General features: G+C 45.4%; 1 protein-coding gene across 2 annotated transcripts in view; it reads right to left on the bottom strand.

Moving 5' to 3' along the window:
- ZNF831 (zinc finger protein 831) overlaps positions 1-26,792 on the bottom strand; it is a 475,412-nt gene that overhangs the window by 52,672 nt on the left and 395,948 nt on the right. The window contains exon 6 of one of the 2 annotated variants that reach the window (XM_085619460.1): positions 16,874-17,022. The exons of the other annotated variant lie outside the window; for it this stretch is intronic. Coding sequence (XP_085475586.1) covers positions 16,874-17,022 — 149 coding nt within the window. The remainder of the gene's footprint in view (positions 1-16,873; positions 17,023-26,792) is intronic. 2 annotated transcript variants of the gene reach the window in all.

Below are 26,792 nucleotides of genomic sequence, written 5' to 3'. Positions count from 1 at the left end.
CGGCAGTTTTTTTTAAGGGGGCCTCGAAACGGGTCTCTATCGGGCTCTGTTTTGTGCCCTGGCACAGGCGGCCCGTTTAGTTTTTTATCGAACTGCAGTCCCTTTAAGTAATCAGACTGTTATACTCTGTAGTGCAGGGAGTCATTCTTGGAAGGCTATTGGAAACTGTTTTGTTTACTCTTTTGTCGGTTGCTTTAAACCATGTGATTCTTTCTTGCACAAAACTGCATTCATGCTCTCCGGCTCACAAGATGGAACAAGCTTGCATCACGTTGCAGCAACGCGCACTTCCATGTTTAGTCTTCGATAGTTAATCATTGCGTCAGCCGTGGGTCTGCAGACAATGGCAGTCTACAAGAGGGGCGTACAGGCACTCTCGTCAGCCGAGGGGGAGGCATCCAGGGTCTGCAGACAGAGGGGAATTGAGGCAGTTGAATCAGCTGTGGGCCTGCAGACTGAGGGGTTTACATGCAGTTCCATCAGCCTTTGGTCTAAGAGGTTTACATGCAATTGACCAGTGGCATCTCTAGGTGGGCGGCAGGTGGGGCCAGTGGCCCATCTCTAACTGTCCTGGCCCCATTTTTGTGTCTCACCACTGGACGACAGACGTAGCTGCCAAAAACCAACATCTCAGCTTGGGAACAACAAAGATGTTCCTTTTTACATTCCAAGTTTTACTTAACCTTTGCATTCCCTTAAAGTGTAGACATTTTCCAGTATGTAGTGCTTTCATGCAGCAATTACTCGTGTACAGTGCGTACTGTGAAAAGAGTAGCCTTTATGTTATTGTGTGAGTTCAGATTGTGGGTGGGTATTTATAACGGTCCATGGCCGAGAGCTGTGGAGTACAGGTCAAACTCAGTGCGAATTCCCACAGTGCCCTTCAGTGGGTTATACAGAGGTTCAGAACAAGTGCTCATCCAATCCCTGGCCTCTCTGCAGAGCACAGAGAGCAATGTCAGGTGTACTGATTATAACTGTGATTCAATGCAAAAATGAGCGAAGGAGGTACACTACTGTGTGGGGAAAAAGTTAAAGAAAATGCAGTGTTTACAGGTGAGTGGGTGAACTGTGTATGTGTGTGTTATGAGTAGAGAAGTGAAGGAGGCACAAGGAAGTGTATGCAGAAGAGTGTGAAAAGATGATGCTGAAGATTAAAGAGATGAGGTGTGAGACTCAGATGGCTGCTTCAGAAAACTATGAGGAGAAAAAGAGTGTGCCTAACTGAGGGACTGCAGAAGTAAGTAGTGTGAAGAGGTGACGGCAGGACTTTAAGTGGGCCGGGTCTCACCAGTGCTGAACACCGGAAGTTTTTTAAAGGAGGCCTTGAAATGGCTCTCCATCGGGCTCTGTTTTGTGTCCTGGCACAGGTGGCCCTTCTTTTTCCGGCCTGCAGTGACAGCAGGCACATCGATGTACACGTGCTCACACTGCTCACTTCTTACTAGTGGAGAAGTTACGGCATGACGTCATGCCAGGTGAGCGTTGTAGGGGAAGGGCAATCCTTTAAAGAGAGTTGTTTTCTCTCTGGATTTCCCTTCTCTTTTTTTAAACTAAGGAGCAGCAACATTGTCGTGGTGTCACCAGGGCTTTAAGTGGAAGCGTTTTCAAAATTATATACAAGCCATATTTGCTGCTTATTTATCTTATGCAACTAACAACCACTGTCAAAGCCAATAGTCCTTACTTGCTGTAGGTATGTTACTTGTTGCATTCAATATCTGGATGCAATGACAGAAACAGCAAAATAGAAGTTGGGCGGCACACTATGCTTAGCACAAATTTTTAGATTACGTGTTTTAAGCCATGCCCTTAATTACATTGGCCACGCCCCTTTGAGAGACCCCCCAGTTTTTTTATCCCACTTAAAGCCCTGTTGCTGCCACTGCGATTGAGAGTGCGACAATATAGCTGTAAAGAGGCTTGGCAATGTAAAAGCATCTCCTACAGTCCCTCTGCTTTTGGACAGCAATCACCTTCGATGCTGTACAGCTGAGTAAAGTAGGGTGACCAGATTCTCAAAACAAAAAATGGGGACAGATCATAGACATAGAAGTAGGACTACGATTTGCAGCAACCATCAACATAAAAGTAGGACTATTTGACAGCTGTCATAGACATAGAAAAGGGACTACAATGACAGCTCCCTCCACAGACCGAGATAAAGCATTACAGACAGAAAGAGCATGTTGAAGCTTTCTTTTAGGCTGACAAACGCCATGCTGCTTGAGATTTTGGGTGTTTTGAGTAACCGAATTTTGAAAAAGCTTAATGTAATTCAAAATTGTTTCGCATCATGAAGGCTTGAAACACCCAGAATGCACCAAGCTGTCCCAAGAAAGACCCTGACGGTGATTGATGTGACCACTGTATAGGTACAGACCTCCCAAACCACTCTATTTGACTGTGTGCCAGTCTGCCTGTCCTGCCAATGCACCACTCCAAGCACAGCACTTACATGAAAGAGGTGCAGAACAGCATTACCAATGAGCGGATAAGCCAATTAGTACCAGAGCGACAACAGAAGGTGTAAAAGCACAGGCAAACCCATCAGGGTTTGAAGCCTCCTCTGTTCTGGTCTCTAAACCCCTTTCAGCTGGAACTGTGAGATCTGAAGATTCACTCTTTGAAGGTCTCAGAGCCACAAACCATCCTCCCTCCTCCTCGTTGCAGGCGTTCACCGACTATCCAGCGCCTAACAAGCCTAACTGAAGCCGGTAAGGTAGCTCAGTGGGTGGATGTACCCACTGCAGTGATCTACGGATAACATTCAAGGTGCTGTTTCAGATCAAGGAGGGCCTGTCTCAGTCGTTCATCCTTCCCATGATAAAGAAACCATAATTCTGGGGAACCAGTGGCGCTCAATATTTGCCTTGTTTTCCCTTTGTTTTGAGAGTCACTCGCAGCAGGTACAAAGAGAAGGGAAATCCAGAGAGAAAATGTCTCTCTTCAAAGGATTTCCCTTCCTGCTACAGCGCCCACCTAAGTGACGTCACACGCCATGCTCAACCGGAAAAATAATAAAAATCGGGACATTTCTATGTTTAGCCTGGACACTGTTCGAAACTGGGACATTTAATTCACTTGGAGAAAAGTTTTGGTACAACGGGACACTTCTCCAAAAACGGGGACCGTCCTGGGAAAACTGGGACGTCTGGTCACCCTAGAGTAAAGCCATCTCTGTGGATGCTGAGACCCGCAAAAGACGGAATGGAAACAATTCAACATTTCAAAATACGACATATAACAGCAGCAGCCTCTGAAGAGCCACACAGGAGAAAGCGCGGCACATACTGACGAGTACATGATGGGTTGTTATAGCTTTGTGATGTAAGATGAGCAGAAAGTTTCAATCCAGTTTCAGGTAGCGTCAGACCCTATTTAACAATGCAGGACCTGAGGTGCTGTAAAGGCTGACCTTCTTCCATGTCATCCACAAGCACAGCAGCTTGCAAAGGTGCCATCTCTCACAGTATTTCCTTCTAAAACCAAACTGGCTAGAAGTAAGATCAAATTCATAGAATCCTCCATACCTCGCAAACACCGATGCAGTGTGCCTTTACAAGTTCAAACTGCCCCTATTGGCCATCTTACATTTGTTCTAATATCAAAATAAATGTAGTAAATTCGGCCAAGCAGACCTTAAACCATGCCAAATCACATTGTCCTGTCAGCCTAGGCCCTGTGGCATTGTGGGCGCCACTCCTGATATGAGCTCTGAACATATCCAGCATACAATCCCAACGACGTGGAGGCTCCTGCTCTCCAGGACTGTTAATGGAGTATGGTAAGGTGCCTTCCAGAACAAGTATGTTATGAGGTAAAGGAATGGAATAGATTAAGAATGTCTATGCTTTGACACCGTATGGGGGGAATCGTAGAATGTAGGATGGAATTTCGAAGGTAGGACGTTGTTTTCGTTAGAGGAGTGTACATGGCTGTAATTGCAGCTCTAGGGAAAATTGACAGTAAACTACACTTCATTGCAACCTGTGTTGGCGTATTTACTACAGAAAGTGGCGATGAGCGCCTCAGCACACGAACCTACGGGCCACATTTACCGCTGCTGATTGGCTATGCATTGCGCTTCTGAACTAACCTTCACAGAACTACAGCGACTTCAGCATAGACGTTAAACATCAATGCCAACGGAGCTCAAGTGAGTTGTGATGGACATTTTGTTTTACAATTTGCGGCTTCATCACAGCACCAAAAAACTGTGCCTTTAACTGTCAAACCTCGCACTCTGTCAGGAAACGCCTAAAAGACAAGGCAGTGTCCAGAAGTATAGACAGGACAAGGACTTGGAGTAACTATACACAAAAGTAAAATGTTTTAGATGTGGGTTTACAGGGCATTTTGCTAAGGATAAGAAGTGTCCCGCTCGCAACCAAAGGTGTTCAGGTTGCGGTATAATAGGGCATTTATTTAAAGTGATTAGGAAGAAAAATAAAAGAAACGCAAAAAATATTGGCGGTAGAGTCCGGCTCAGAATCACTAGACTCCGAGGAGGACAAAAGTTTGTGTCTTTAACATAGGAAACTCCTTAGAACAGTGTGATAAGAATAACCAGAGAAAGAAACCTAAGTGTGAAATATCAGTCGGTGGTGTGATCCTCTACGTCACAGCTGATTAAGGATCTCCCTACACACTTGTCAATTAGTCCGTATCGAATAAGAAATTCAAACCAATGCTGGGGGAAAATATGGAAACCCCAGATATATCCCCTAAAAGTTTCACGGGAGAACCAATTGTATTGTTAGGGTTAAGGAAGTTACGCTTCATGTTCAAGGACAGGGAGGCAGAATGTAAATCGTATGTCTCTAAGTCTGGTCCCTCAGTGCTTGGTTGGTGGGATTAGGGTGAGTTAGGTATAATCCCTGATCCTAACAGCCCTGAGTCTGTCTCCATGGTCTAAGAAGAGGTCCATGATGGTAAGATTTATGAAGCTAACATCGTAAGTGCATATCCAAGCGTGTTTTCGGGTACCATCAGGCAGTTAAAGGGGTTCCAACATAGATTGTATTGAAGGAAAATATGATGCCTTGTGTCCACAGGCCAAGTATATCCAGGGTATAACAGGGTGTTGAAGAGCTCTATACAATTGGCTAGAGAGGCAGGTTTACAGTGGGAAACTGAGGTATGGAAGACAGTGTGGTCCTACAGTCACCCCTAATATGACTTTCTTGTCACAGCCCGTTTGAACTAATGAGGGGCAGGACACCATTAAAAACAGATAATGTGGGATGGAGGTGCAAGACTAAGAAAAGCGAGTGGACTCTAGAGTCAGTTAAAGAGAATCTAAACAAATCACAGAAACACACTAAGGAATTTTATGACTGCAAACGTGGATTTAAGCAAGTCATCATACATACAGGAGATTTGGTAAGAGTTAAAAGGCCAGGTATAATGATGACAGGAAATTCTACCTTTAAGTGTAGGGAAAGTGACGTGCAATTCTATTTTATTAAGTGATGGGAAGGTGCGGCATCTTAGTCGTATTGCCCAGTACCACTAGAAAGCAAAATAATATTCTAGAGACCGCCCAAATTGGATGTTGGAAGAGGTGATTGGAGGGGATCAAGGAGACAGTGAAGACACATGCAGTGGGGGTGATCAGAGTGGTAGTGATGTTACGTTGGACACCAATTCTGCACCATCACCAAAGGAAGTTGACATGCGTGCAGCAAGTGAAGGAGAACCAAGGAGTAGGTTTGAGAGGAAAATTGCCAAACCATCTAAACTTAAAGAGATTATGTTTCTTACGTGTAATTTAGCTACATATGGTGTTAAAATTGAATATGTCAGAATAGGATTGAATGTACATGTTGTATATGCATTGCATTGTTCGCAGTATTGTATTTCGCTCATGTTAGCGTGGTTTCCGCGAGCGCTTGTTTTACCTTGCTCGTGGAGACCACGCAGGGTGTTTGCCTTTGAATAGCGGGCTCGGGGGCGGAGAGCGGTGGGGGAACGTTGTATGTTATGTTATGATGTACCCTGGACCTGTGAAGACGGATTAAACGTTTCTCCAGCCAGTTTCTTCTTCTTGTCGTTTTTCTCCATTCAATGGGATTAATATACTTTTTCCACATTGGCGACGATTGGGCACGGAACCGCCCATGCGTATTTAAGGATTGAACTAAAAGCTAGATATTTTGTTTAAAGAACGACTGAATTTGGCATCGATTTTTTGGATGAAGATTTCGTGGAATGTAATTTGCGCACCAATTATTTTGTGGGTTATCTCAGAGTGGATTTCTGTACCGTGTTTGGGTAAGGAGAGAATAAATTAAATTTTGAAATGCCAGTTGATGTCCCGGAAGCGCAACGTTGAATCGTTCATTAAGACGGAAAGGAAGCAGAGAGCGGAAAGGAAGCAGCAGAGGATTCAACTATTGTGTGTTCTAATACTGGAAATTGATTCGTTTTAACTCACTATTTTCAGTAGAATCCTCGGACCTGTTTATTCTTCAATCCCGTCTCCTTCTGTGCTTTTGATGCGCATGCGCGCATTACGTCATCACGTCACGTTGTTTCTTCCGGTTTTGGCTTGATTTCTTCCCCACGGAGATCACGTATCTTCGTGTTATTACTATCGTATCACAGAGTTGGCAGCGTTTAGAGTTCATCGTTGCTCTGTTTTACGACCACCGCTTGCTGTGAACAATTAATTACATTTACGAAGGAAAGAAAGAACTTGCAACTTCCACAATTTGTTTTGTGAGTTATACTATCCATGACCATTATTAATACGATTTTGTTTTTATTTTCATTTATTGCCATGGTTTTCTTTAGCAAAAATTAATTTTTGTTGTATGAACGGTATAGTTAATCTTCTCTATAGTGTAACATGTCAGGTATCGTACCACCTCCTTCATTTCTATCGTCATCTGGTGATCCTCCCATGCCATGGGAAGTATGGGAACCTGTATTTTTGGCATATGTGGAGGTCCTAGATGGACATGATTGCGAGCCTGAAAGGAAATTGTCATTACTAAAACATTGTTTAGGCGGTTTTGGATTAAAAGAATTTAAAACTTTACCTGCTCCCGGGAGAATTAATGTGTACCAGTATGCCTCATCACAACTCAACAAACGTTTTGGCAAAAATAAAAATGTAGTCATGGAAAGATTCATCTTCTACTCTCGTAAACAACATACCGATGAATCAATTGAAGACTATGTTTCAGCAGTCAGGTCTTTGGCAGCATCTTGTGATTTTGAACATATATCATATGAACAAGTACTGAGGGATCAGATCTTAATGCGTACTAATAGCAAGAAAGTTCAGGAAAAATTGTGGTCCACTTCTGATCTATCATTAAATACTGCCATTGACATTGCAAAATCTATTGAACATTCCGAAGAATTTGTGAAAGAAATTAGGGGGAATGAAAAAACAGATGTATTTAGTGTCAACAAAGAGCCCAAAGATGGTGATAAACCAAAAAAAACTTTATTCAAAGGTCTGACAACTCCGCTAAAAATGTGAGTAAATACAAGTACTCAAACACTAGAGTTGAAAGACACAACCCATCGTTACTTTGTTTTAAGTGTGGAAGCAACAGTCATTTGGCAAACTTTAAGGGTTGTCCTGCTATTGAGAAAGTTTGTTCTAAATGCAATAAGAAAGGTCATTTTAGTAAGTTTTGCAAAACAATGACCAAGAAGGTAAATTACATAGAGTTCTCAGATGACTATGAGATTCCCTGTGACAACGATGAAAATTATATCCATACTGTAATCAATGTATGTAGTGACGACAGAGTTTCAAAATTTCCTTCTTGTTTCATCAATGTTGATGGTATTTCTTTGAGATTTTTGGTTGACTCTTGTGCCTGGTATTCCATAATTTCATTGAATGTTTTCAATGAAAATTGGCCGAACAGGAAACTATTTGATCCTGATGTATCTCCAGGTGGTTATACAGGGCACAAGATTGACCTAATAGGTTATTTTTATGCGGATATAAAGTTCTCTGGACGCCACACTTTCAGTAAGATTTACGTGGCGAAATCAGGGAAATCACTCTTAGGGTGGCCACACCAACATGAATTAAGCATCAAACTTGATCCCAGAGCCAATCCCCCTGTTTTTGTTGTTGAACCTGAAGCTCACCATGGGTCCATTACAGTGGATAAGCTAATCAAAGAATTTCCTAGTGTTTTCAGTGGGAAGCTAGGGAAATATGAAGGGTTTGAGCATGTAATTAAACTCCATGAAAACTCCATCCCTGTTCGTCACAAGGTAAGGAATGTGCCACTGTCATATATAGAAAAATTGAAAGATTTGCTAAAAAATCTGTGCAATGATGGTATTATTGAACCAATAGAGTCTTCCCCGTGGGTTTCTCCCATTGTAATTTCGGTAAAATCTTCAGGGGAACGTAGGTTATGTGTGGATTTACGCAGTTTAAACCGTGTCATTTGGGTGGACGCACATCCTCTTCCCAACCTGCATGAGATGGTTTCCACTTTATCTGATGCGCAAGTATTTTCTTGTATTGATTTGGCAAGTGCGTACCACCAGGTAGCTCTTTCTGACAGTTCTAAAAATTTCACGGCATTCATTACACCAGAAGGCCTTTTCAGGTATTGCCGCATGCCATTTGGTTTGGCCAGTGCTGCTTCTGTTTTCCAGAGATTAATGAAAGAAACACTAGAAGGTTTGTCTGGTGCCATCGCATTCCAGGATGACATTCTGGTTTATGGGAAGAATGATGAGGAGCATGATAGAAATTTATATAATGTCATTGCGGCTTTAGCGGAGAAGGGTCTCACCCTTCGGTTGGATAAATGTAAAATAAAAGCAAAAGAAGTAGAATACTTAGGACACACAATCAGTGGGAAGGGAATTAAACCAAAACAAAAACATATTGAGAGTATCATCAATGCTCCCTTACCTACCTCGAAAGAACAGTTAGTTGCTTTTCTTGGGTTGATTGAATTTTATGCTAAGTTCATCCCTAATTACTCTGCGAAAATTGAACCTTTCAGGTGTTTGCTCAAGAAAAACGCAAAGTTCTTGTGGTCGAGTGAGATGACTGAAGCCTTTGGGAAATTGAAGACATTTATAGTTAATGCACCTTGTTTAAAACCTTTTGTTCCTGGGAAAAAATGTATAGTCATGGTAGACGCAAGCAATCTAGGTCTTGGAGGTGTGTTATTACAGAAAGATAATCGCAGTGAATGGATTGTGGCCTATGCGTCTAGAGTTTTAAGAGATGCGGAAAAGAATTACTCGGTTATTGAAAGAGAGTTACTTGCTTGCGTATGGGGTGCAGAACACTTTAGAAGTTTTTTGTGGGGTACTGATTTCATAATTAAAACTGACCATAAACCATTGGTATTTTTAATGTCTCCTGGCGGAGGTAGGTCCATGTCTGCGCGGTTAGCTAGATTGTCATCAAGATTACAATCTTTTCGCTTTCATATCGAGTATGTTCAAGGGAAGGCGAATATGCACGCCGACTGTATGTCCAGGTTACCTCTAGCTAGTGATAAGGATTATCAAGATGATGATTGTGAAGTTGCTTTCACTACACATGATATTAACTTGATACATGGTGAAAAAGCAAGTCTGGATGAGGATATTTGGGTAGAGGCAATGAGAAAGGATAACGAACTGAATACTGTCAAGAAATATATTGTGCAAGGTTGGCCAGCGTCAAGGAGGTTATCTGGTGACATGATGAGTTTCTCAAAGATTCATGATGAATTAGCTATTGAAAATGGATTTGTTATGAGAATAGACAAAATAATCCCCCCTTTTGCCCTCAGAAACGTTATCATGGAGATTGGTCATGAAGGACACTTAGGAGTCTCATTTACTAGAAGGCGAATAAGGGAGGCATTTTGGTGGCCTGAATTGATTCAGCTGTTGAACATTTCGTACGCAAATGTAGTAAATGCTCGAATAGTGATAAATCAGCTGTTCCTTTGCAAGTTGAATCCTGCCCTGTTGATTACCCTGTTGGTCCATGGAGGAAACTAGGACTTGATATCATTGGTCCATTTCATGTTTTACCCAAAGATAAATGTTTTGGTATTGTTTTGATTGACTATTTTTCAAAGTGGCCTGAGGTCAAGATGGTCAAAGAAGTCACTTCGCAAAGTGTAATTGAATTTTTAGATGGTATATTTTGTAGAGAAGGAATTCCACAGGAGATTGTCACAGACAATGGTCCTCAATTCATTAGCAAAGAGATGGAGTCATTCTTTGGAAAATGTGGCATAACTCATAGGAGAATATCTGTATTCCACCCAGAGTCGAATGGTCAAGTAGAACGCTTTAATCGGGTGGTGAAGGAAGCGATCCAACTCGCTACTAAGGGTGGACTTAATTGGGGCAATGCTTTACAATCTATGTTACTAGCATACAGGACTTCTCCTAATTCAGTAACTTTAGTTAGTCCATTTGAACTTTTGAGAGGACGGAAACCTAGTACTAGTTTGGTTCCGTGGTGGTTAAAGAAAGGTCTGGATGACAAGAAGTTGATTGCTGTTGATTATGATATTGTTAGACAAAGGGTCAATGAGTACAAAAAAAAAATGAAAGAAGTTATGGATAAGCAGAGAGGTGCAATGAGCAGACAAAAAATTGTGGTTGGTGATCTTGTTCGCATAAAAAGGAAAGAGAACGTTCTTAAAGGATCTCAAAGTTGGTCAGACCCAAAAAGAGTTGTAGAAGTTTTCGATAATGCAGTGAGAATAGAGGGTGGAGGTGTTTGGAACTTGAACAGGATTTCTGTGTTTAAGGGGTCTGTCCAGTCACCTAGGGATTTTTTCAAGGACACACGTTTGGATAATGTGCACAATAACATATCTTCTGATCAACATCCTGGTTGCTCGTATTGGAAGAGTGATTTTCCTAGAGAGAAACGTGGTCATCATTGTCCGGAAAGGTTTAAGGATTATATTATGGAGTAGCACTCTGTTAAAAAAAAAAAGGGAGAGAGTATTAATCTTAAAAATATAAACAAATAAAAGGGAGAAGATGTGTTGTATATGCATTGCGTTGTTCGCAGTATTGTTTTTCGCCCATGTTAGCGTGGTTTCCGCGAGCGCTTGTTTTACCTTGCTCGTGGAGACCACGCAGGGTGTTTGCCTTTGAATAGCGGGCTCGGGGCGGAGAGCGTTGGGGGAACGTTGTATGTTATGTTATGATGTACCCTGGACCTGTGAAGACGGATTAAACGTTTCTCCAGCCAGTTTCTTCTTCTTGTCGTTTTTCTCCATTCAATGGGATTAATATACTTTTTCCACAGTACACATTGTGATTGGACATATATAGACATGTATTCAAGCATCTGATCATGATATTATTTTTGCTTACTTAAAAAAAAAATTGTGTTACCAATCTTTTTGATATAAGGGGGGATGTGTTATGGGGAAAAGCACTGGAATAGATTAAGTATGTCTATGCTTTGACACAGTACGGGGGAATCGTAGAATGTAGTGAGGTAGGATGGAACGTGGAAGGTGGGATGTTGTCATTAGATGAGTGTACATGGTTGCACTTGCGGCTCCTCACTGTGCTGGTGAAAACTGACAATAAACTACACTTTCATCGTAACCTGTGTTGATGTATTTACTACATAGTATGTGTACTACTTTTGACACCCCCACGCACCCAACACAAGCGTTATGTCTCCGTACAAGGGTATGCTACAATGTGTAGAAACAGAAAGTTTAAACTGTGAAGTATTACTATCCCGCTCTCAATATTATTTAATTATTTCTTATTGCAGTTTTATGTGGCGCAAACTCGACCTGAGGGTTTTGGAGCTCTTTAGATGCGTGCCAGACATTACACAAGGATGCATTATATTGAAGGCACAGGAGATTAAGTAATTTGCCCAGAATCACAGGATGTTTAGCCGACACCAGGGCTCGAACCTGGTTATCCTGGTTCAAAGTCGTTAGCTCTATCATAAAGCCATATCCTCCCCCATTTCATGAATTGGAAGAAAACTTGGATTGCTGCATCTATAGCCCCACTAAATCAAACAAGGAGATACATGGATCTGCGCACTTCTGGAACCCACGGATGAAAGTTCTCCTATAATTGACAATGAGCATCAGAACTACAGCACTATCCGAGGAGTTTATTTATTTATTTGAAAGTTTTATGTAGTGCAAATGAGGATCACACTAAAGGTCGAACTAGGGAGCTGAGGCCGATTTCAGATCTGAGCTACACTTTCTGCAATTAACCACCCCATGGGTATCTCCTTCGACAGCAGTGTTACTTTCGAATTAGCTGTTGTAAATTGCATTTTTGATACACATGCTCAAGAGGCTTTCTCGCCGAGCTGGTCAGGCGGGGAGGCATCAGTGTCTAAAATCAGTTTACACTCACCAGGATACAGCCCTGTAATGTTATTTTACCTTTTTTCAGCTGTTAGCGTTATTTTGCACGATTAAAGTTCCCGCTTGTCACCAAAGAGGATCTGTGTAGTTTGTTGCTGTCCATGAGTCTCCAACAGTGCGCCTCTCACCTTATTTAGCCATGCACATACATTCTTGAGGCGTGAGGGCCAGAGCTGCCAACTTTGGAACAGGGGAACCAGGTTTGAGTCTCTGGATCAGCTCAATATCCTGTGATTCTGGGCAAATCACTTAATCTCCCCAAGTTGGACTGCATATAATCTGCAGTGATGCTTTCCAATGTGACTGAGGTAGCCCAGGGCATTTAGGCTTCAGCTGGCTAGCATCAACAAACATTTGCAAAGCCAATAGGTCTATAGTGGCGGCCAAAAGTTGAGACCTATTGCCTTTGCCAATGCTTGTTGTATAGTGTGATCAGTGCCTAATTTGTGCCCCTGGTGGCAGGTGGTTGGCATTGGCCCTTCTTATTGGGGGCTAGGCCTTTTCTTAGTGGTCCTGTGGACAGTATCGGTCTTCAGTAAAATAATATTATTTCTGGGATTGTGGCTGTCTCCAGGACCAGGCATTATGTTTCGAAGTGTTGTGTGTGCTTTTTGTGATTTGATGAAAGTGATGTTACATTCAGTGGTGAAGCTATCAATAGTGCAGCAGGCTGAGTGGCACCAGGACCCACATGTGTAAAGGGACAGATTGCTGCGATTGGGGTCAGTCGTGCTTTTCCTATGCCACCGGTCACACTATGTTACACACGGAGTCTGTTGTTAGTTTTTGCGCTTTAAAAGGAGCTAGTCAGACAATCACACACAAACTTGTTGCTGCTTGCAAGGGTACTCCATAACTGCATTCTCCCTAGGGCTGGCTTGGTGTGTGGCTTGCAGAAATAGGACATGTGCAGATTTTATTGGATTGCACGCACCTGAGTTGCTGAAGCCCTGGGAGTACCGCTTTAGGCTACCCACTTGGTCCACTTCCAAAGAATCAGTGCCAGCCGCTCTCCCAGTCTGCTGTGTTTGGTGCCAGCAGTTTGACAACTAATGCAGGTCCAGGCTGGCAGTATTGCTCATGCCGCCCCAGCACTGACTCTCCAAGGATCCCTGCTCACCACCGACTACTGCAGGCATGGACGGGATAAGGAGGGCGATGAACTGACACCTCCAATAGCTACACAGAAGCAGCAGCGGTCCAGGATGTCTGGTTGCAGTGACCTGGCCCCACTGGTAACACACAACACCCACAAGCTGCATGGACAGGGCAGCTGTCATGGCAGTGCATGAAAGTACACTGAAGACAAGTAAGAAAGCCAATCTGGCCTAGCTGTGAGCCAGGGATGGACCACAAGACGTCTAAACATGTGTGCTTCACCAAATGGAAGTGGGTGCTTACAAACTGGGAGCACAATGGTGGGAGTAAAGCTAGGAGAATGGGACCAGGAAGGGTGGCACTTAAGCAGAGCCCAGGTCCTGATGGCTAGTAGGTCAGCCAGTCGATGTCATCAGACCAGTAACAACCGTGTCGTGTGTCGGTCGGGCCTGGGCTCAGTAGGTGATGTGCTACATACAGGACTCATGCTGCCCTTTTAAGGAGCACTAATTTGTTCCTCATTTCGCCCAAATGCAGACATATTTTCCAGAATGCACTAAACTGAAATTGTATTAACCAATTATTGTCTAATACACTGCATACTGCACAACACTGAGACCATACTCTTAACGTCTCTGGACGAGCTATGGATGTTTGGGGCCTCAAGCAGGCTGGCTTTTGCTGGACCTGTCTGTTGTTTTTTATTTTGCTTATCACTTGATTTTGGTCAGCACTCTCTTGGCACGGGGTTTGTTAGCCTTGGCCCTCCAGTGATTTAGGTCCATTTTAGGAGTCAATCAGGTGGTCCTGTACCCTCCTTTCTGTTTATTTTACCCATGCATTTCGACATGGCACCACTTGGAGAGATAGTCCACACTTCTGGGCGTAAAGTACCAGCATTGAATGACACTCCACCTGGGAGCCTGCCTGACTGCTCTTCATAGCAGAGTGGCCAACAAATTTCTGAAAATGAATGGAGAAAAGACAAGGGGTTATTTACAGTCTGTCGGACATGGTAATTGGCCACAAACACGACTGAGTACCCGGTCTTCCAAACTGACAGTCTTGTGGACCGAGGGGAGGACCATCATGTTTCCACCAGTGGTGCCCCGCTGGCTCTGCCCACAGAAACCTTAGACGGATGCCCCAGCAGGCTTTGGTCCATTGGTCTATGTATCTCGGACCATCCACCCTATTTAGGGCAAACATTATGACGTGCTTTTTTATCCTGTTCGGGTCCATCAGGAAAACTCTGGTGGTCCCAAACCGAAATATAAAAATCCCCCCCCCCCACCCAGTCTCACACACTGGGAGAAAACTATCCTCTGCCAGCTAGGTGGAGAACTCTAAATACAATGGGCTGTAGTCCACAAGGGCAGCGGAGTGCACGCCTACGCTTTGCTGGCAAACTGGAGTATAACATGCTAAACTCTAAATAACCCTCAAATCTTTGGTGGTGAGGCTTCCTGCTGGGGCCTGGAACCACAGCCTGATCTACCTGCTAAGGCAATGAATATGTGCATTATTGGTTATTCTAATGTCTCTTTTGAATTGTCTGTGGTGTGTGAGGGATGCCTGCTGTTGAGAGTATGGGGAAACAGGACTAAGATGACTATATTTCCTGCCTTGCACGTATGTGTAATGTTCTGCCTAAATAAGCCTGTTGAGAACAATCCAAAATCACAAAAGGTAACCTGCTTAAGACAGACAGCTCGCTATTATGTAGTTAAGAAAGGAGTTAATGGAAAACCAGTTAATACTTTATCAGTCCTTCCATGACGAAAGGTCAGGTGGATGAGATTATAGGTGGTGACGTCCTCTGACCATCCACTTCTGCAGCAGTTTAGTAGAGGGGCTCGAAGCAGCTAGCCTCTATGGTGACCCATTGGGGCTCCTTGCCTCAAGCGCAGTCGCAGGCTGTAGTGCGACAAGTGTGATATCACAGGACTCCATGGGTAACCATGGGATGTATGAAGCATATTTACGATAAGGGATGTAAGGCAAAGGTTTCACTGAGATTAACAGGGACATGCAGGGTTTAAAGCACAAGGAATAATTGGATGGACTTCAGCAAGTAAAGGCCTTTCAGATGCGGCCCCAGATGTACAGCAAGAAATGAAATATGAGGTAAATCCACCTCAGGATGGTAGGCACTTCATCTGGGGCCTGGTAGACTAGTTAGAAAGAAGAGCAGCAAGAAGAGCCGCTAGGTCGCCACTCCACCCCCTGCAAGATAGAGCAAAGTATCAGACTCCGGAACGACACCAGGACGAAACCATCAGCAGGCTAGAATACCATCAAAGATACTGTCTGGGGAACATACAATGTAGCTCTGGCGCCCACATAGTGGACACCTTGAGGCAGAGGCCATCTCAACCTCAAGAGCACCACGTTCACTAATCCAGAAAGAGTGCCTTAAATAGGCACGTACTGGATACGCACTTCTTTCATTTTAAGGGAAAGGTGCCAGCACTTCTCAGCAGGGAAACAGTACTTTTAGTAGGAGTACTACCACTTCTTGATGGGAAACAGGGAATCCGGGATAGCGAGTATTGGCATTTCTATATGTCCATTTCAAATACTGTTCCAGGCATGGCCAGTGGCGCCAGAACTCATACCCAACAAGGAACAGCTTGGTTCAGGACGTCACCATGACAGTAGCGCAAAAGAAACTCAGAAGGTAAGTCCTTCAACAAGGTATGAAAAAGTGAAAGCTGTGTGAATGCTTTATGAAAATATGGAAATTCCATTATTGATTAACAGGATTCGGGGGCCATGCATAAAGTATCTTATCCTGCTGCTATTTTGATGCAATTTTACTTTTGTTAACATCTGCTAGATTGAATAGTTCCTCAGTGGGTAAAAAGTTGCTTGTTGTCACAGAAGATTAGATTTCACGACCTGACTTTGCAGCTTGACCACTGTGGGTGTCAATGTGAAAATCATTCCATTCCCTTATACACCAAAATGGGAGAGCTGAGCTGCAGCACGCTTTAGACATATGAGCTATGGAACACAGGACTACATATGTTCAGAACAAATCTTGGACCACATGTTAAGTAAAGCATGTGGGAATTTTACTTCTTTAACTACGACAACTGAAATAACGAGGCGACCAATAGATAGCAAAAACTGGTTTTGAAGACATAAGCAGACTCAACTAAACGTTTCTTAACAGTACTGTGCATGTGCAAAAAACCCACGTTCCATCAACCAGATCTAAAAGAAACGATTCTTAAATGAGCAAGTAGAGGGTTCCACAAAGGCTACATAAAAAAACAGCAATTATTAATGATTAATTCGTAAGATTTATCAGCAGCAACGACCTGCACAACTCGGTACAGCCTAATGGCCATGTTCCTGGCCAAGGTAGTTCTTGCCCGGGTGTAATCTTTACTTACGGCTGCACGTGCTCTGCCGGCTTCGTCGATGCTGATTGGACACGTAAGCTGCGTCAGCGCTTGACCGCCGGGGTCGGCTCTTCCGGGCCCTGCCTTACACGTCAAAGCCGTGTGACCTGGCTCCGCTGGTGGTCCCGCCGTATATTGATCTGAAATAGGGGTTGTTTGCAGAGATTAAAGATGTTAATATTGAGGACAATAATGAGCTCTAAAAACATTTATTTTTTAAATCCCGTTCTGGTTTCCCCGCGACTTTCTCGTATCATGAAACGTTTGGCATCTCCTTTTGTGTATCGTGTAACCAAGTACGCAACATATTTCTTGATATAATGGAGCTGGGCTATGAGAAAATGCCAGTGAAGCTATGTGCTTATTTGTCTTCACGAAGTTCTCGTTAGGCCCGTCCCCATTGGTTACGTCACATACAGATGTTGCTAGCGGGAAGTAGTTATTAAAGGAATTAGGGTAATTATTGTTTCATTCCTCGCCCATGAGGTTAATCCTCTGCTGTTATTGGACGATAGTCAACGGATGGGACTGCAGTATTCGGGTATATTCTATGGCGTTCACGGTGGGCTTTCTGACCCTTCTTCAGACCTCTGGAAAAGATATTTCTAAAAAAAAAACAGAACTAGCAGCTTTTTCCAGTGGTGAATATACGCATGCTACATAACGGGAACAGTGGAAGTCTGTGGTAGCTGAACCCATCACGGTGGTATCCCACATATCTAGGAATGCTACAGAGATCAGTAAAAGGGGTGCTTTATTCTAGTGGGCTGGGGTCGTGTGCCTTGATGGGAGGGTGCTGACAGTTCCCCAGACATCCTCCGTCCGTAGAAAATATGCAACCTTCTTATCTTGAACCTTGGCTGACATAGTTGTTACGTTCTGAAAAATATCTTACCCCAGACCCGAGGCCTTATCTTATCCTTGATGTTTCATAAAGTTAATCAGATAGGCTGGTTGTGTCCCAATCCCAGTTCTAGAGGGAGGGCCAGGTGGGCCAGGCCCATCCAAGAAAGCCCCATGGCCCTCCCATGGCCCATTTACCATTAGAAAATCAGCTTTTGTTCTTTTTCTTAAGGATTTACCAGGGCTGGAAGCCTCACATGATTCTCAGCCCTGAGCTACTCAAAGTGTCTGGGACAGGTGCACAGTCAGCCGGGATGGTTTTCGAGCATGTGTGAACAGCAGGTGTACCTGTTGACACTGACGCTACATCAAAAGTGGCCGATCCAAGCTCCCATCACAGTACTTAAGAGACACCATATGGCAGAATCAAACTCATAGAATTCAGCCATCCCAAGAAGAGTAATACGGGTAGTGGTGGTTTTTAAGATCACAGGATACACTTCCAGGCTTGGAAAAGGGAGTTTATTGAAGTAAAGGAGAACGACCCCCAGAAGCACCTTCTCAGCTCCACAGCCATGCTTCACTGAGGATCCAACAATCTAGAATCCCCAGTGAAACCCCCTTACTAGGAGACCAGGTGATTACATGAAAGATTGAATAAAGCAGTGGTACATGCAAATGAGAAAATATAACAGTGGTGGGTGGGTGTAGGTTTGTTTCAGTTGTGGAGAGGTGTGGCTCACTGGTTAGAGGCGGCAGATCCGTAAGCAGAGAATCGGCCAGGGACCAGGGTTCAATTCCCGACGCGGCAGGGTCGTGGACCAGGGTAAAAAACGGACTCGATAATTCTCGCCTCGGTACCTACTCTAACCAGGAACACACTCGGCAACTCTGGGCATTAAGCTTGCCTCATCTCTACAACGGCCCCCCACAGACGCTGGGGATGCCTGGTTTCACCTTGGAGATACCCAGAAAGGGACGATCTCACAGGGATAGCCAGGACGGGTTCCCCAGCGGTCTACAGCGCCGGGACGCCCCGTTGCTGGGGTAGCTGTGCGCTTTACAAGTCTACAACATTAACATTCTTGCTGTGATGCTATGCTTAACCTGCAGTGCTGCTGTTCGCAAGAAAACACTGACAGTGTCACAAGTTTTGATTTTTCTGAAACGAAAACTCTTTAGCCAAGTTTCAATGAACAGCACTGGGGCTCTTTTGTGGCAATACTAGCTTCCACTGTGCAACACATGCAGGGGCTGTGTTCTGCCTACTCCAAATACCCTGAGTCTGCTAATACAATGAAGGAGGTTGTCACGGACACCTCACTTTAGAGTGCCAACCAGTGACTGTGCATTTATTCTCTCCAAAAAGATTCTCTCTTTTGGTTGTATGAATAGCTTGAAATAGATTTTAGCGTTGCTGTAAGAGGTCCTAAACTGATAAAATAATATAGTGAGCCAATGCACTTGCTACTGAGATGCTCCTAATCAGCGGCGTCACTCGTTCAAATCTTGCTACTTAGCCTTTCATTTCTGACACAAGAGTGGGACAGGAAGCACTAAAGAATTTTTAGGTCCTGCCAATTGCAACTGATCTGGACTAACTGAACTGAACTAAACAGCTTTCAATAACTGCGAAGTTTTGAAGCATTCTGAAAGGTAAAATACATAACTTACACTACTAAATCTGATTAACTATTGAGTAAATGGCAGCTGTGGACGTGGCACGGGTTTTCTAAAAGTCCTGAAAAACACATGGTCACGGATTTCACAACTATAGTGCTAAAGGGTAGTGAACATGATCAAGCGTAGAGTCTGGACAAGAGGAAAGGTGAAGGGGCACAGAGATGAGAAATGTAGAGCAATAAGGAGAGAGAGCAAGAATAGAAAAGGTGAAGGAAAGAATAAGAAAATGAAGATTAAGACAAAATATATGGTAAGGAAAGTGGTGGATAAAATAATAGTAAAGGAGCGAGTAGAAGGGAAACAGAAATATGATAGAGTGTTTGTTAGAGAGGAGTAGGAGGGTCATGGGTCTCATAAAGTAGAAAAGGTGATACATATGTTGTGAGTGGTGGATGAAAGAGGACTCTGAGGAAGTAGGATGACGGTGCAGGAGAATGATGAGCAAAGTGTTTGATGGGATTAGGGCAACTCCTAGCCATGTACTGAGAGGGGCGATCAGAGGTGAGTCGAGGGAGAGGAGTGGGAAGAAGGCAAATGATACTGCTGTTGAAGGTGGAGTATGAGAGAAAGGAAGGGGGTCAGTGCAGTGGTCGAAGTGGGTGCGATTGGCAGGGCACAGCGTGCCCCTACTTCTTTAATTTCATAGATGCCGTTCCCCTACTTTCTTATTTTAAACATGCGTCCCAGGATGGCAGAAATCGGCAAGGCTTATAGATAAGGCTTGGCGTTGGGGGACGGGCAGGGGGGGTTTTCAGAGAAGGAAAAAGACTCGGTGTTTTCCTTGCTGCCTAGAGAAGAAAAGGACAGTGTCCACTTCTCCTGCCCTGCCGCTGTCAGCTGCCTCCCTCTTTTCCTCTTATTCCCTCTCTTTCAGTCTAGCACCTCCTCACTTACTGAAAACCGTGACTTCAAGAAACGGGTACTACCCCCTCTTTCCTCACCTTTCGTTTATTTGTTCCCTTGTGAAATGGATCCAAAAAAAAAAAACACTTTTGCTGGAAACGTCGTCTTTTTCTGACATTTTTCAATTTCAAAGTGTGGCCTCGGGATAGAGAGGAATAAAACATTCAGAATATGAAACATAAATAAATAAATAACTAAAGCAAGACAGAGTGGTCGAAAAGTGGGCAGCCTGATTTTTTTCACACCCAAACACATTAGCGCCACTTTACAGTGTTTTACCAGTGAAGCGCTACTTTTGTTTTCTCGTCTCTCTTTGAGCAACATTGTTTTCCCCGGGCGGGAAAGTGCACCATTCCTGGAGGTACTGAAATACCTGCTTGATGGGTAGATTGGAAAACAACATGTGTACAGCGTCTGTGTGTTCACAAATATGGTCTTTTTAAACCATACTGCTTACGTTTTGTAAGGATATAAGCAATGGGCATTGAAACGGGTCCCATCCGGGACCTGTAGTCATGTCCTTAACTTTTCAGGCAAAAGCACTCACTGATTTCTGAATAGTGAGTGTAAAAGCGTTAAGCTAGCCATGTTGTACCTGTGTACATTTCACATGCTTTACTTAATCTTGCATTCCCTATGATTGTTTACTTTTTCTAGGATGTTGTTAACTTTTTTTAAGGCAGGATATTGCTCTTGTATAGTGTGCAATTTGAATTGAGTCACATCCAGGTGTTTATAGCGGGACACAATTGGGTTGTAGTTGAAGGCAGTGCAAGTTTCTCTCAGTGGGGCAGTATGGTGTTCATTGGGGGAAGAGGATGTGGCACTATGTCCAGAGCTGCTGAATTTGGAACTGGGGAACCAGGTTCAGCCTTCATGACCAGTCCACCAGACCACTTCCCCCGAAGGAGCACATTCCCATGCTAGAAGGCCCCGCATGATCTTAAAAGCCCTGGTGTCTCAGCACCAGCAGGTGGACCCCCAGCGGTAGCAAGTGTGGGTTAACCTTGAAGGCCTGTCTACCACAATTCATTCTGAAGTTCACCTCCAGTCTTGTAGGCAGGCATATGAAGCAGCACACCCTAGAGTGACAGTGACTCTGTCACTAAGGTTACAGGACCCTTGAGCAGGGTGGCTCTAGGGCAGTGCGACCGCACCGGGCACTGATTTCAGGTGGGGGTGACGCGTTTGCAAGTATGATATGGATTTTAAAGCACTTGCCTCCTTCCTGGCCGCCAGCAATTTTCGGAAACAATAACAATGTCATGATAACTGCGGTGATTAATGTTCGTAGTAGAGAGAGATGGTGTTTTGTCTAGTGGCAGTTTTCACTCATGATAAGGAAGTGCAGAGGGTTAATGTGCCTGCTGCTAGGATCATGTAACATGCAGATCACAAAGTGCACATAATCTAAATAGGTCAGTGGGTTACTGCTTTTGTCAGAGAGACCCTATTGCTACTTGCAGTTAATAAGTTAAAATCCTAACATAGAACAATGAGCTATTAACTGTCATCTAAGAGCTGCATGCAAACTGCAAGGTATAAATTAGAGCGTTATGGTTTTTTCCCCAGTCTTTGATTATCCTACTGTTGCAAAAAAGGGTTAATTTGGATAGAAATCAATTCTGATTATTAAAGAGTACCCCCAACCATGGTATTACATTTTAAATTCGGAGTTTGTGTTTCTCCAGACCAATAGTTATTAAACTATGAGCCTACTAGTATGGTTGTCATTTGATTCCTACACCTTGTAGTCCTTTGTCTTATGTAACATTTCCTATACAGTGATTTACACACACACGATCCCTTGTCTCTGTGTAATATGTGTGATGCAAAGTGCTCTGACACCCTACACTGGTATTAGTGGCACTGTACATTTTCTGATACTTTATCATTTTGACATTTTTACACATGCTAACAGTCTCTGCAAAGACTTTGCCTTATTAGTACCACTGGAACTTACAACTGTAGCAGTGAGAAAGGTGACCAGTCAACCTTTGCAAAGGGCCGTCCACTTCACAGATACACAAGTCATAATTTTAAGTAACTTTTGATCCGTTTGAGCTACTAACAATTTATTAGTTGAAATCCTCAGATTATACAGCAGGTGCTGTCTTATGTGGCAAATATGGCAGAGCCACAATTATGTGGAAAACATTTGCAAACTAGGATATTTTGCCATTCATGTTTGAACTGCTCTTGTTGAAAAAGGGAGGAGAAGTGCTGATGACAGAAACTCCATGGCTCACACACAAATGGCTTGTGATTCCACTTCTAAGTATATTTGAGACATTCTGTGATTGGAAACATATTCCACTTTGTGAATGTATTTTTATGTCAATAACTCATATTAAACATGTGCATCCATTGGTTGAATTAAATAACGTAATAAGCAGTAACCAGTAAGTAAAATGGGAAGCAAACACTAACAATCAGGATGATTTGCTCTTTCTGCCACACCTCTGACTCTGCCCACTGACCCAATCACCCACCCTCGGATTTTCCGCCCACAGGGTAATGACCACAAAAAAATTCAAATAAGCATTACATAAAAAGGGGGCAGTAAGCCAAAGGGTAGGGAGAGGAAAAGGCAAGGTTGGATACAAGGTATATAAGGGAATGTACGGGGTCACACCCTTTCCAGGCAGATATATATAGGGGTGTATAGGAGCATGTGGAAGAGCAGAGGGGTATGTGGAAGGCGTGTGAGGCACAGGTTTGAAAAATACATTTTGAACCAAGTGCATTTTCATAAAAAAGGCACATTATTTAACATGTTACCATTGAACTGTTTGAAAAAGTTGTAATTCAAACTATTTACATATTTGCCAAAAAGTATGGGTGCGGATGGTAGTAAAATACATTGCCTAGCAATGTTTTAAAAAGGTGGTGATTTTTTTTTTCTTTCCTCTTGCCCCACCCCCAATTACTCTGCCCCTATTGGCCCCGCCCCCACCGGCACCCCCTTTGGCCACAAACCACACTAAAATGTTGGGCCCTGAGAGAAAGTTTGTCCATACCCATGCTTTAGATGAAGGGTCCTCTCCCAACTGTGACAGAATGGCATACTGATATGATATATTGCAATACACAATCCGATGCTTATCATGATCCTATGCCACCTCGTAGTTGCCAGAAAGATATATGGAGCCCATATAAGGAATATTTGACTCGTAGGACACACTATGTAGAGGGTGAGGAAGATGTAGGGTGAGTCGCCTGATTATGCTAAGCAGGTAGACCGACAGGACCCCTATTAGATTGCGGTGTAGCAGGGGCTGGCATGGCAATGACTTACAGCCTCTATGTTCCTGCATTGATTACAACTAGTAGACTCTTACAGGAGTTCATGTCTAATGCTTGTTCTTTGGTAACTGCAGATGATGCCATGCCCCGTATTTGCTTTTTGCATATTCACTGCCACTATATCAATCCAATTTGTGATACTGCTATGTGTATCAAGTGTTTGAAATGGAAGTATGTATATTCATGCATCTAGTCTGTGCCGAGAGTGAACTTTATTTGATGCCAAACAGTTAGGTGCCGATCACGATCCGGTAAAAACCGGGTACGAACCATCGGACGGAGCATATTCTCCGTCCGACGCGTACCCGGTCGTCAAAATTTACAAACAAGGAATTACGATTCGCACGGGAACACCATTTCCGTACGAATCGTAAAAAAGCCCGACCGAACCAAATAAACCTACAAATGCGATCCGGGAAAGCGCCGACGTGACGTCGGGACGCTCGCAGCCTGCCATTCACGAACCAGGAATTACGATTCGCACCGACGTCATCCCGCACGGTGAATATTTTCCGGCTGCCAAAAACTGCCGGGAAATCAGGACGACGCGAACAAGGACCACCAGTACGCGACGGACAGACAGGACGACGCGAACAAGGAGGACCAGTACGCGACAGGACGACGCGAACAAGGAGTACCAGTACGCGACGGACAGACAGGACGACGCGATCAAGGAGGACCAGTACGCGACGGACAGACAGGACGACGCGAACAAGGAGGACCCGTACGCGACGGACAGACATGGACCCGAACCTACGTGTCATCCCGGCCCTCATAGCAGTCGACCTCCTCTACAGGTTCTGACGCAGACGCCGCAGAAGGTCAGAATAACTAAGGGAGGGGGTAAAGTGGGGTGGGGTGGGGTGGGGGTGGCAGGACCAGGGCAGGCCACAAAACCCCCACCAAAGTCACACAGCACACATGCCCAGGACATACCTGACTCCCATGCCCTGGTCACTACGAGGGGGTGGGGGCGTGTCCAGCTAAGCCAGCGACCGCCACAACGGAAGTCCGTCACCACGCGAACCGGCAACACAACCAGACCGGTACGTCCCGTACCCACGCCTGAAGAGCGTGGGTACGAGACGTACCACGCCCACACCCACGTCACCCCAACAATGGCGGGACGGATCGTACCCACGTGCCAAAGGCCTGGGTACGGCCCGCACAAGCATCACATAGCGTGGGGACGGATATGTACGGACCCTACCCCCACCCGCGTACGTATGGAGCGTACCCCCACCCCACCAGTGTAAGTACGACTCGTACCCTCACCCCGTATGCATGGAGCGTACCCCCACCCCAACAGTGTAAGTACGACTCGTACCCTCACCCGCGTATGCATGGAGCGTACCCCCACCCCACCAGTGTAAGTACGACTCGTACCCTCACCCGCGGACGTACGGACCGTACCCCCACCAGTGTAAGTACGACACGTACCCCCACCCCGTATGCATGGAGCCTACCCCCACCCCACCAGTGTAAATACGACTCGTACCCTCACCCGCGTATGCATGGAGCGTACCCCCACCCCACCAGTGTAAGTACGACTCGTACCCTCACCCGCGGACGTACGGACCGTACCCCCACCCCCACCAGTGTAAGTACGACACGTACCCCCACCCCCGTATGCATGGAGCCTACCCCCACCCCACCAGTGTAAGTACGACTCGTACCCCCACCCGCGTACGTATGGAGTGTACCCCCACCCCACCAGTGTAAGTACGACTCGTACCCTCACCCCGTATGCATGGAGCGTACCCCCACCCCAACAGTGTAAGTACGACTCGTACCCTCACCCGCGGACGTATGGACCGTACCCCCACCCCCACCAGTGTAAGTACGACACGTACCCCCACCCCGTATGCATGGAGCCTACCCCCACCCCACCAGTGTAAGTACGACTCGTACCCTCACCCGCGTATGCATGGAGCATACCCCCACCCCACCAGTGTAAGTACGACTCGTACCCTCACCCGCGGACGTACGGACCGTACCCCCACCCCCACCAGTGTAAGTACGACACCTACCCCCACCCCGTATGCATGGAGCCTACCCCCACCCCACCAGTGTAAGTACGACTCGTACCCTCACCCGCGTATGCATGGAGCATACCCCCACCCCACCAGTGTAAGTACGACTCGTACCCTCACCCGCGGACGTACGGACCGTACCCCCACCCCCACCAGTGTAAGTACGACACGTACCCCCACCCCCGTATGCATGGAGCCTACCCCCACCCCACCAGTGTAAGTACGACTCGTACCCCCACCCGCGTACGTATGGAGCGTACCCACACCCCACCAGTGTAAGTACGACTCGTACCCTCACCCCGTATGCATGGAGCGTACCCCCACCCCAACAGTGTAAGTACGACTCGTACCCTCACCCGCGGACGTACGGACCGTACCCCCACCCCCACCAGTGTAAGTACGACACGTACCCCCACCCCGTATGCATGGAGCCTACCCCCACCCCACCAGTGTAAGTACGACTCGTACACTCACCCGCGTATGCATGGAGCGTACCACCACCCCACCAGTGTAAGTACGACTCGTACCCTCACCTCGAATGCATGGAGCGTACCCCCACCCCACCAGTGTAAGTACGACTCGTACCCACACCTCGAATGCATGGAGCGTACCCCCACCGTGTATGTTCCAAGCGTACATATCCAGAAATAGGAGGTGTGTGTGCAGAGTCCTCCCAGCAGTGCCCTGAGACAGGAGGGGTGGGTGCAGAGTCCTCCCAGCAGTGCCCTGAGACAGGAGGGGTGGGTGCAGAGTCCTCCCAGCAGTGCCCTGAGACAGGAGGGGTGGGTGCCTAACACTCCCAGCAGTGCCCTGAGACAGGAGGGGTGGGTGCCTAACACTCCCAGCAGTGCCCTGAGACAGGAGGGGTGTGTGCCTAACACTCCCAGCAGTGCCCTGAGACAGGAGGGGTGGGTGCTGAGTCCTCCCAGCAGTGCCCTGAGACAGGAGGGGTGGGTGCAGAGTCCTCCCAGCAGTGCCCTGAGACAGGAGGGGTGGGTGCCTAACACTCCCAGCAGTGCCCTGAGACAGGAGGGGTGGGTGCAGAGTCCTCCCAGCAGTGCCCTGAGACAGGAGGGGTGGGTGCAGAGTCCTCCCAGCAGTGCCCTGAGACAGGAGGGGTGGGTGCCTAACACTCCCAGCAG

Source organism: Triturus cristatus, chromosome 7 (genome assembly GCF_964204655.1).
Source record: "Triturus cristatus chromosome 7, aTriCri1.1, whole genome shotgun sequence".
Taxonomy (NCBI): Eukaryota; Metazoa; Chordata; class Amphibia; order Caudata; family Salamandridae; genus Triturus; species Triturus cristatus.
Note: the sequence above shows the minus strand (reverse complement) of the source record. Positions and strands in the feature narration are given on the sequence as shown.